Source organism: Polyodon spathula, chromosome 24 (assembly GCF_017654505.1).
Source record: "Polyodon spathula isolate WHYD16114869_AA chromosome 24, ASM1765450v1, whole genome shotgun sequence".
In the NCBI taxonomy this organism is placed as follows: Eukaryota; Metazoa; Chordata; class Actinopteri; order Acipenseriformes; family Polyodontidae; genus Polyodon; species Polyodon spathula.
This window is the reverse complement of record NC_054557.1, coordinates 22,789,053-22,801,473: the sequence shown is the minus strand read 5'-3', so window position 1 is coordinate 22,801,473 and position 12,421 is coordinate 22,789,053. Positions and strand designations below refer to the sequence as shown.

The following is a 12,421-nucleotide window of genomic DNA, read 5'->3' as shown; positions in this document are numbered from 1 at the left end:
CAGGATTCTTCTTGAATAGCATGGTATTCAGTCTCCACCTATTTTTGAGCTATGTCTACATTAAGAGCAACACAGGTCTGCTGGGCTATGATCCGTCAGAGCAATAGGGTCTATCTTGCATTTTACAACAGAGTTAACCCTTTGTAGTCCATTTATTCAGTACTTTGGCAGGCATGTCGGGTCCAATTTATTTTCACACACGCTGTTTATTTTACACACACTGTTTAAAATATTTTTTGGAGTAAAACAGGTTTAAAAGGCATTGAATCGCAAAAGGACACTCAGTACTGTATCTCCAGCCAAGCTCCACCCCTCGTTCAATTTGCACATACCTCTTTACAGACATGCATACTAATGAATCCTCTCCTGGATGCAGAAGCAGCTATTTCCTTTGTGTAGGTCTGTTACCTATGTGATGCATGGGGCTATGAGATACACCCTTTTTTTTGTCTTCATTCGGCTCCTATCTGTCTCACTCTGCCATTGAAAGGTTTTATCGGCTTTTTCCAGAGAAAAACAACTAGAGACCTGTGCTGTACGTCTTTTTGATAGTGTTGGACTGGAAAGGGAAAAATGTAATGTCAGACCTGATCCAAAATAGGACCGTAAAGGGTTAATCTATCATGAGCTACTAAGAAATAGTCAATCCTGGAGTGAGAATTATGACGGTAAGAATGAAAGGTGTATTCTCTTTCATGAGGATTAACTAATCGCCAAATGTATAACAAGCCCAGGTCTATTGCCAATATATGGATCACAGCTCTGTCTCTACGGATTGGGTTTAGGTTTAGACTGGATCTTGTTTTGTCGAGCATCATGTCCTGAACCTGATTAAAATTGCCTGCCAGTATTGTTTGTCCATCTGGGAATATTTCCAATAATCTTATTCATATTATGAAAAAAGTCTGGATCTCCATTGTTTAGTGCATATACATTACACTTTTTTTGCCATTAAAATAAATTTCCACTCATATAATACGACCTTCATTGTCCTTACAGTGGCTCTCAAAAGTATTCACCCCCTTGGACTTTTCCACATTTTATTGTGTTACAACATGGAATCAAAATGGATTTAATTAGGAGTTTTTGCCACTGATTAACACGCAAAGTCCATAATGTCAAAGTGAAAAATAAAATCTACAAATTATTCTAAACTAATTACAAATACAAAACAGAAAATAATTGATTGCATAAGTATTCCCCCCCTTGAGTCAATATTTGGTAGAGGCACCTTTGGCAACAATTACAGCCATGGGTCTATTTGGATAAGTCTCTACCAGCTTTGCACATCTGGACACTGCAATTTCTGCCCATTCTTCTTTGCAAAATTGTTCAAGCTCCATCAAGTTGGATGAGGATCTTTTCTGAAGAGCAATTTTCAACTCTTTCCACGTATTCTCAATTGGATTGAGGTCCGGTTTTTAACTGGCCCACTCCAGGACATTGACTTTTTTGTTTTTAAGCCACTCCAGTGTGGCTCTGGCTGTATGTTTGGGGTCATTGTCCTGCTTTAAGATGAGTCTTCTCCCAAGTCCCAGGTCTCTTCCAGACTTCAGCAGGCTTTCCTCCAGGATTTCTCTGTACTTTGCTGCATCCATTTTGCCCTCTATCTTCACAAGCTTTTCAGGCCCTGATGCAGAAAAGCATCCCCATAGTATGATGCTGCCACCACCATGCTTCATGGTAGGGATGGTGTTCTCAGGATGATGTGCGGTGTTAGGCTTGTGCCAAATTTTGGTCTCACAGTTGTGCCATATTCTCTCCATTTCTTAATAATGGACTGGGCACCGGGGGATATTCAATGCCTTGGAAATGTTCTTATATCCTACCCCTGATTGGTGCTTTTGAAGAACCTTATTCCAGATTTGCTTTGAATGTTCCTTCGACTTCATGATGTAGTTTTTGTTAGGAAATGTACTAACCAACTGTGGGACCTCCCAGAGACAGGTGTATTTAACCTGAACTCATGTGAAACACCTTAATTGCACACAGGTGGACTCCATTCAACTAATTATGTGACTTCTAAAGACAACTGGTTGCACCAGAGCTTATTTAGGTGTGTCATAGCAAAGGGGGTGAATACTTATGCAATCAATTATTTTCTGTTTTATATTTGTAATTAATTTAGAACAATTTGTAGATTTTATTTTTCACTTTGACATTATGGACTTGTTGTGTTGATCAGTGGCAAAAACTCCTAATTAAATCAATTTTGATTCCATGTTGTAACACAATTAAATGTGGAAAAGTCCAAGGGTGGTGAATACTTTTGAGAGCCCCTGTATATTGTTTTAGCATAGCGATATTAAATTTACATACTAAAATTACTACATAATTTTTTTTGCTATTGAATGAGTTGTGAAGTACCTGCCCCACCCAGTCCCTTTTTAATTTAAATACAGTAATCCCTCACCAACCACATATTTGCCAACCGCAGTATTCATGTATACGCAGTTTTCCATTTGTATACCAATTTGCCAACCGTGGCATATAGATTTGTGTATACACGGTTTTGCACGGAAACATGAGAAGCATCTGCATGTGCTTCTGCGCCATCGTGTGTCAACAACACCCTGGTCTTCAACTCTAAGGATTCTAGGTAAATAAAACACTACTTTTTATTATGTTAGAATTGTATTACTTTTTACATGTTACATTACCCAGTATGTTATAGTATTTGCATTGTTTTTATGTTACTGTGTTTTTCATTTGTGTTTAGTGAAGGAAAATTTTACTTAGATAGGCTTTGATAAGTGTAACCGCGGACGTGGAGAACCTAAACCTCGATTTCCCATAAGATCTAGTATTTACCAACTACAGTTTTGCCAACCGCAGGGGTTGTCAAGAACGTAACCCCCGTGGTTGGTGACGGATTACTGTACTTCAATACAGTTTCTTGCAAGAAAGCAATATCCACCCGTTTTGTTTTCAGACAAGATAAAACTCTTTCTCTTAATAGGGTTATTACAGCCATTAATATTCCAAGTCATAAATTTGACTAACCTATTTGTTTACATAAAAACGATCCCGGTTTTCATATATCTGTAGTATTAAAATACTTAAAAAAACAATGCTGTACGATTTTGCAAAATCAATGGTGGGTTCAGAGTGACACACAGGTAGTGCTGGAGCATGCCTGTTCTATTCTACTGGGCTCAGAGTGACACACAGGTAGTGCTGGAGCATGCCTGTTCTATTCTACTGGGCTCAGAGTGACACACAGGTAGTGCTGGAGCATGCCTGTTCTATTCTACTGGGTTCAGAGTGACACACAGGTAGTGCTGGAGCATGCCTGTTCTATTCTACTGGGCTCAGGGCTCAGAGTGACACACTGGTAGTGCTGGAGCGTGCCTGTTCTATTCTATTGGGCTCAGAGTGACACACTGGTAGTGCTGGAGAGCCTGTTCTGTTCACACACACTGGTAGTGCTGGAGCATGCCTGTTCTATTCTATTGGGCTCAGAGTGACACACTGGTAGTGCTGGAGCATGCCTGTTCTATTCTATTGGGCTCAGAGTGACACACAGGTAGTGCTGGAGCATGCCTGTTCTATTCTACTGGGCTCAGAGTGACACACAGGTAGTGCTGGAGCATGCCTGTTCTATTCTACTGGGCTCAGAGTGACACACAGGTAGTGCTGGAGCATGCCTGTTCTATTCTACTGGGCTCAGAGTGACACACAGGTAGTGCTGGAGCATGCCTGTTCTATTCTACTGGGCTCAGAGTGACACACAGGTAGTGCTGGAGCATGCCTGTTCTATTCTACTGGGCTCAGAGTGACACACAGGTAGTGCTGGAGCATGCCTGTTCTATTCTACTGGGCTCAGAGTGACACACAGGTAGTGCTGGAGCATGCCTGTTCTATTCTACTGGGTTCAGAGTGACACACAGGTAGTGCTGGAGCATGCCTGTTCTATTCTACTGGGTTCAGAGTGACACACAGGTAGTGCTGGAGCATGCCTGTTCTATTCTACTGGGTTCAGAGTGACACACAGGTAGTGCTGGAGCATGCCTGTTCTATTCTACTGGGTTCAGAGTGATACACAGGTAGTGCTGGAGCATGCCTGTTCTTGTCTTGTCTTCCTATAGCTAGAAAAATTACCTTCCATGGAGGGGAATGGCGATAAACTTTCTGCTGCTGCTGCCCCTGAAAGGCTAAACTACCGAAGTCGTGATGAATTAGATTTTACATAGAACTGCGAAGAAAAATAAATAAATAAAAAAAACATGACAACTAAAAAAATCCAGGTCACGTGTTTCCTTGTGTAAAATAAAAACTTTTACCCAAAAACCTTTAACCTCTTTTTTTTTTTTTTTTTTTTTTAAAGCTTTTAAAAATATTAACTTTCCCCTGATTAGTCACAGCTGGGTTTCATTCCAGTGTTACACAGCGGAGAACCCCCTGATCGCTGCACCCGCGTGTTTACGGGTGATCCCGGGATCGCCAGGCAGACGTCACTGATGCAATCAGGGGGTTCCCCGAAGCTGTAATAAAACCCAGCTGTGGCTCCTCGGGGTGTCGGTTGGTCTGTCCTACATGTAGCTCCCACACAGCCCAAGATATCGAGTGTACTGGACTGCAGTTCTGTGGAGGCGCCTGTCTGCTTGTCTGACTCGCATCTTTGCATGTGCGCAGCCTGTATATAGGTCACATTGACGTATTTTGACACCGATAATCTACCAGCAACTTCCACCAACACCAAACATGACAAGTACCACCAGAATGCATGCAAACACATATTAAAAAATAAACTATTTCAAAATGTAAAATACTTTGTCAATATAAAAAAAATGTTGTTTTTTTGTTTTTTGTTTTTTTTTTGTTTTTTTTTTTATCTACACAGATCTCTGTCAGAATGTTAGTTATTTGTTTTACCCAAGACTCAATCTACACTCTTAAAACCCATAAGTTTTTGTTTTGCTGAATAATTTAAACAAAACATTGACACGCATATACATGCACATACATACATACACACACAATAAGATGAACTCCAATTGCCCAATTTAAAAGGATATATCTTACATTGGTCTGTATCAAATACTGCAAAAAAATAAAGCGTGTATTTTTCTGCATATGTAAGACGTACAGTTAGCGTTACTGTACTAAACAAGACATGTTATACTGTATGTATCGTGGAAAAACAACTGCCTCACTAGACTAACAGACTTTTACCATATTAAAACCCTTTAATAATGTAATCTCGGGTACAGTCTGGTCGGATGCGCATCTCGTTTTATGTTGAAACCCCGCTTTGATTAAAGAATAGATTTACGCAAGAACAACCACCCGTGCAAGCACTGATGGTGTCTCCATGTGTATAATAATAATAATAATAATAATAATAATAATAATAATAATACACCACGTATATTCAGGACCACAGTAATGTAATGCTACTCCATTTTCAAACACAGTAAGTAAACCCCATTTCTTCACACGTCTCCACTCTCACCATCTGCAGTTACACTTATTTTAATCTTACCTCGGCTGTCGCCCATCCCGTTTCCAGACCGCCGGGTGAAACAACTCGGGCCTCTGAACAGGCGCCTGAAAAGCCAGCCGCCTCTAAACACTTATCCGCCTGCCCGAGGATTTGCGTGGCACGACAATAAGGTAAAATAAAACTGTTTCAAATTAAAAACTCGACTCAAATCTCCGCTGCAAAAAACGTCCCCGGCCGAACCGGCCCAACTAACACTCGTTCTCTCTAGCTCGATCTCGCTTAGATAGACGTACCCCGTTCCCGGCAAACCCACTCCGTAAAACAGAAATTAAAGATATTATTTACAATAATAAAGTATGATCTAAGCAAAAGGTTTGCCCGTTTCCAACGCTTTTCTCACATATAAAATAGTTTACAATTGTTTTAAAGCGAGGTAAATATGATTTATAACGCGTTGTCGGCGAATGGGATATACAGGAATCAGGTAAGGCCTGTTTATTTAGTCTTTCTTCACCGAGTTCCTATGCGCAGGAAACCGCCGCTGTTTGCGGAGGCTGTGAAACTGAAGCCATTTTGGCTCAGTGGAGTCCGCATCGAGCATACAGCTCGGATCCAGAATGGCGACCAGGTGGAAACGCAGTTTCCTATCAAACAGTGTACACATCCCAACAGGAAACAACGTAAGCGCCCCAGAAAACAAACACAATTCGGTTTTTATTATTGTAATTGTTATTCCCTGATAATTCTAGCAGTTGTTAATGGTATTCGCTATTTCAAAATAAAAAAGTGTAGTGATGGGGAAAATGAAGCCTTGTGAAACCCTTAAACTGTTGGTTCGCCTAAAGGTTCACTGATCCGAATCACATGAAGCGCTTCGTGCTCTTTAGTGCCACCTAGTGGTCGATCTGCACAACCTAATGTCTTCAAAGTCGAAGTGCGGAGGGATTGGTGGGGAAGGATAGGTGTGGATGTAGGAGGGAGGGATGGCTGAGGATGTAGGTGGAAAGATGGGTAAGGGTGTAGATGGGGAGGGATGTGTAAGGATGTAGGGTGGAGGGATAGGTTAGGATATACGATTGGTGAGAATGTAGGGGGAGGGATGGGTGGTGATGTACGTGGGGAGGGATGGGTGAGGATTTAGGGGCAGGGATGGGTGAGGATGTAGGTGGGGAGGGATGGGTGAGGTCGTAGGGGAGTGATTGTTGAGGATGCAGGAGGGAGCAATGGGTGAGCATGTAGATAGAGGGATTCGTGAGGATGTAGGTGGAAAGGAGATGGGTGAGGTTATATGGGAGGGATGGGTGAGGATGTAGGGGGAAGGGATGGGTGAGACTAGGTGGGAGGGATGGATGTAGGGGGAGGGATGGGTGAGGCTATAGGTAGAGAGATGGGTGAGGGTGTAAGGGGAGGGATGGGTGATGGTATAGGGGGAAGAGATGGTGAGGATGTAGGGGAGGGATGGGTGAGGGTGTAGACAGGAGGGATGAGTGAGGGTCTAGACGGGAGGGATGGGTTTGGATATAGGTGGGAGGTAGTAGTTTTGATCTAATCTACATGAGTGTGTATGAAATAATTGCGTAGGTAAATTTTATTTTCTGCATGATGTTCAATCTGAGTGTCCTCAACTTGAAATAAATAAATCATTGCACCCCAGAGGTGTTTCAAAGAAACTTTCTGTCTCCTGTGTCCAGCTAATCCCCACCTGTTCTAATAGTAAGTAAAATTCCTTTACCAACAGGATGAAGGAGTAACACATTGGTACTGAACACATCGATAGGACCCATCGTGAAATGGCAGGGTAACATCACGGCTCATGGTCCTGTCTTCTTACCTGAATTGAAATGTGAAGAGTACAGCTGGGGGGACACTAGACTAACCAACAAACAGAAGTCCACTTTAACAATACAATTACTAATATAAGAAATCAGATTACAGAACAACCTAAATGAGACATTCTGCAATACTGATAAAACTAAAAGAGATGCAATCTTTGCTTCTATTAACCAGCCTGATCTGATGACTGACTTAGTTGATGGGACAAAATCCACTACATATGCTGTAAATCCTATTCCCACTAAATTGTGTACATAAGTATTTTCTAGGATATATACCACAGTCTTAATTATTATAAATGGTTCCCTGTCATCTGGTATTGTTCCCAACTCCTTTAAGGTCGCTGCAACAAAAACATTACTTAAAAAACCAACCCTATCTCAAATCTCCCCATTTTATCCAAAGTTCTGTAGAGAGCAATGGCTAAACAACTGAACATCTTCCTTGCAGTACATCATTTATATGAAAATTACAATCAGGCTTCCGTCTGGCCGTTGCACTGAAACTGCCCTTATCGGAGTAAACGATGTGCTGATGTCTTCCGACAAGGGTTCACCTTCTGTTCTTATTCTTTTGGATTTTAGTGCAGCTTTTGATACCGTTGACCATTCAATTCTGATTGGATCTCTTGAGAATCTTGTTGGACTGTCGGACAATGTCTTGTCATGGTTTAAATCTTTCAAATAGGTTTCAGTATGTTAGAACTGATAAAATTTCTGCTTTATAAGCAGTTAAATGTGGCGTCCCACAAGGTTATTGGGCCAATTTTGTTCTCCCTCTCTCTCTGCCTTTGGGTGAGGTCAATTTTCATTGCTATGCAGATAATTGCTGTGCAGCTTCTCATTTAAATTGAGGTCTGAAATGAGAAATCTGGGTGTCATTTTTCACCCAGATCTCTCATTTGAACCTCATATTAGAAAAATAACTAGCGTCGATTTTAAGGTCATGTTTGTTACTTTCAAACCATTAAATGATTTGGCTCCTTCATATTGAAATATTTTAATCCCATATATACCAAGATGACCACTGCGATCCCAAGACGCCAGATTGCTTACAGTCCCCAAGGTTTCAAAAAAGAACACAGGCGGTACAGCATTTGACTTTAGAGCCCCCCAATTATAGAATCAGCTGCCTGTTTCTGTAAGGGAGGCACCAACTGTTACAGGTTTTAAAACACGACAGAAGACACACTTTTATAATCCATCGTTTACATGTTAAGTAATGTTTTTACCCTGTATTGTATTGCATTGTCATTGATTTTTGTATTACGTTTTAATGTTTGCTATTGCTTGTACAGTATCAATAATTACTACTGTTGTACCTGTGAAGCGCCTTGAGGCAATTTATTGTGAAGGGTGCGATGTCAAATAAAGATTGATTTATGATTAATCCTAGACCTAATAGCTAAATTGAAGGTTAAGCTAGACCCCAGCATCTATCTAGGGACCGCTATCCCTGCACATGTGAAAGTGCTGTGTTCTCTGCACTACTTAGCTTCTGGTTCCTTTCAGACCACAGTTGGAATGTCTGGAGGGGTAGCTCAGTCGACCTTTTCCAGAGTGCTTGGCAAATGTCTGGATGTCATGCTGAAAAGGGTAGGGCCAATACATATCATTTCCTAAGGATACTAGCATAACTGATGTTGGCTGAAGCTTTTCCAAACAAGTCCATTTCATGCTGAGTAACCTCAGCTGCGAGGACTGTCGGTTCAGAAAACGTTTTTCTTTTTTTGTGCGCCAAGAGGACTTTGCTGCCCTTCCTCTGACATTTTTTTTTTTTTTTTTTTTTTTTTTTTTATTTTTGTGCTCCACAAATATCATACAGCAACTACTGCCCTTTGTACTCCAAACTATCCAAGTGCGGCTGTGAAATAGATTGATGCGCTCATTGAGACCCTCGTTATCATGATTGCAGATCATTATTTGTGTGTGTTGAGTAATTTGCATTGCTCTTAAGCTTACATAGGGTGTAGTGCAAAATAATTGCCTGTCCGCAATTATTAGCACTGCGCCTATACTTCCATCTATCCGTGTCTCTTGCAATTCCACCACGAGCTTGGAATAGTGTTACAGGAAAGGAGACCCAAGAAGCTTGCAGACTGATCCCAATGGACAATACTTACTGTGCAAAAAAGAGAATTACAAATAGCTGAATGCTGAGAACAAGAGTTCAAATCAGTAACTACAAAGTTAGGAAGATAAGGTTGTCTATTTATTTGCATTTATTACAGAGTCAAAATAATAAACAAAAGTGAACATGGTACAAGCAAAAGTTTGGGCACTCTTTTGGACCATTCTTAATTACTTCTTTAAAAGATGATTACTAAGGCCCAGAAAGGTTGATTCACTTGTTAGGGCTTCAATTAGTCAGGTGAAGTCAATTCCAGTGTTGAACAATTACTCTGAAGTAACTTCATACCTTCTAATCTGTCAGACTGTGATGGTTGTTCAGCCTGGTTTCAACAACCATGGGCTCCTCTAAGCAGATGTCTGAGGACTTGAAAATGAAGATAATTGACTTTCACAAAACAGGAGGTGGCTATAAAAAAAAAAACTCTCTAAATGCTTCCAGCTAGCAATTTCAACTGTCAGAAACATTGTCAAGAAATTGAAGTTAAATGGAATGGTTCAAGTCAAGGCAAGATCTGGAAGACCAAGAAAAATATCACAGACTTGCCTGAAAACTGATCAGATCTGCATAACAGAACCCACAGGTTAGTGCAAAGGACCTTCAGAACCGTTTAGCTGACACTGGAGTAGTTGTTCACAGGTCTGCAGTACAGCGTACCTTACACAACAAGGATCTGCATGGGAGAGTTGTCAGAAGGAAGCCTTTTCTACGACCTCATCACAAAAGTCAGCATCTAAAGTATGCAACAGAAAACTTTGACAAGCCTGAAGCTTTTTGGAACAATGTGCATTGGACTGATGAAACAAAAATTGAACTGTTTGGCCACAAACAAAGAAGGTGCGTTTGGAGAAAAAAGGGTGAAGCATTTCAAGAAAAGAACACCTTGCCAACTGTTAAGCATGGGGGTGGCTCTATTATGCTTTGGGGTTGTGTGGCAGCCAGTGGAACCAGAAATATTGTGCGGGTGGAAGGAAGAATGGATTAAACTAAATATCAACAAATCCTAGAAGCCAATGTGCTAAAGTCAGTCAGGCTGAAAAAAGGTTGGATATTTCAGCAAGACAATGATCCAAGACTCTTAGCTGGCTACAGGAAACGTTTGGAAGCAGTTTTATCTGCTAAAGGAGGTGTTAGCAAGTACTAAGTGACAGGGTGCCCAAACTTTTGCATGCGCCATGTCAACTTTTGTTTATTATTTTGAATCTGTAATAAATGCAAATAAGTGGTAATCCTGTATTAAAATTTGCAGAAAGGTGTCATGTTTAACTTTGTACCATGTAGAGCTCAGGTCAACTTCTGTTCACTGAAAGATTAACATACATTTTTTCCAGGTGTGCACAAACTTTTGCATACGGCTAGGTGATCTTTAGGGTACAGTGTATTTCAGCTCAGGGACTGTATTAAAATTAGGCAAGCTGTTAGCAGTTAGCAGCTTGTGTGTGTGTGGGATCAGTTTCCTGGTTTAAGCTGCAGTTCCTGTAGAGGGAGAGCTGTGAGCTGTGATGTGTTAAAGTGTAGTTTTGCAAACTTTTATCTTTCAATACACTGCTGCTATTGATTACAACCTCTTGTCTATGTTTTGTGTGTGTTCATAGTAATTCCTCGACCTTTACACTTACAAAATATTTTCATTGAAACTAATCAAGTTAAACAAAACTCAAACGATATGTATTATGTAATTGTTCCTACGTTGTACGTTTGCTATAACTGTGTTTCTTTTGAAACTGTACATTCGAGACCCATATAAAACAAACGAAAGGACGTGCTGGACAGGGAAGACGCAGGGATTCTAGGGACTATTGAGGTCCCCTTTTTACTTTGAACTTTTCTCTGTGCTCAAATGTTTGACCAGGGAACTTTTTTATTTGAAAGTAATTTATTTTTAGGAGTCACAATTTTACAGTCTGGAGAGAAAGAGTCAAAAAAACTAATAAAAACAGAAAAAAAATACACAGCATCTATTTTTAATACAAAATAAGAGACTGACAGCTTGGGAGTTTGTAATAAGAGGATCACACAGAAAAAAACAGATACCACATTCAACCAGTTTACACAGCAAATCACCAACACACAGAGGTGAGACTGAAATTGATCATTTTCCAGCACCAGCAATAAGACTGCTGGTCCCCATTTTAACAGTGCCAGCCAAGGGTTACAAATCTATTTTCTTACCCTTGTTCACACTAGCAACATTATCACTGCTCCCCATTTCCCCGTGCTGAAGATCTGTGTGTCTGCTCCCCCTGTCCCTGTGTTGAAGATCTGTGTGTCTGCTCTCCCTGTCCGTGTTGAAGATCTGTGTGTCTGCTCCCCCCATCCCTGTGTTGAAGATCTGTGTGTCTGCTCTCCCCGTCCCTGTGTTGAAGACCTGTGTGTCTGCTCTCCCCGTCCCTGTGTTGAAGATCTGTATGTTTGACAATGCTCCAGCTGAAAGGCTGCTGCTGCTTCCTGGTAGCTGATCAGTCCATGTACTGAAGCTCAACCTTCTCCAATGCTCTCGCCTCAGTCAGACCAGAAGCAAAAGTACCAGGATGCAGCAGTTTATTCACAGCGCTGCGTTTGAAATAGCTGCTTATAAAAAGTGAAAAACCAAAACAGCACAATAAAAGGGTAACCGGTGGCAATGTTAATAAGGCTAATTAGAGAGAAGAGAATGGATTGAACAGCATTGGTTAGCATGCCTTTAAAATCAAGTACATTTAAGTTCAAACTAATACCTTCCCAGTGTAATGTGTTCTCTGCAGTTCTGGATGAACTACCCACAGTATGGAATAGCCACTCACAAACAAGCGTTGCTTTGCTGTCCTCTCGCCCAAACTGCACGAGATGACATCTCTCATCAAAAAGAGAAATCCCACCCACCACCTATTCACTTGTAACACACACACACACACACACAAGAAGAAACAGACACTTCAGTATCTCTCTTGCACTTAAAAGATGACAGCACTAGCCAAAACATTTGTCTGGCTAACTTTTTAAAATTAGATTCGAGAGTTTGTGATTGAAAAC

General features: G+C 40.9%; 1 protein-coding gene across 2 annotated transcripts in view; it reads right to left on the bottom strand.

Moving 5' to 3' along the window:
• The window catches only part of LOC121299054 (retinoic acid receptor RXR-beta-A-like), a 30,770-nt gene extending 24,808 nt beyond the window's left edge, over window positions 1-5,962 (bottom strand). The window contains exon 1 of one of the 2 annotated variants that reach the window (XM_041226549.1): window positions 5,486-5,962. In XM_041226549.1, the coding sequence (XP_041082483.1) occupies window positions 5,486-5,501 (16 nt within the window). In that variant the 5' untranslated portion in view covers window positions 5,502-5,962. The remainder of the gene's footprint in view (window positions 1-5,485) is intronic. The other variant, XM_041226548.1, reaches the window with a different exon arrangement.
• Window positions 5,963-12,421: the final 6,459 nt, after the last annotated feature.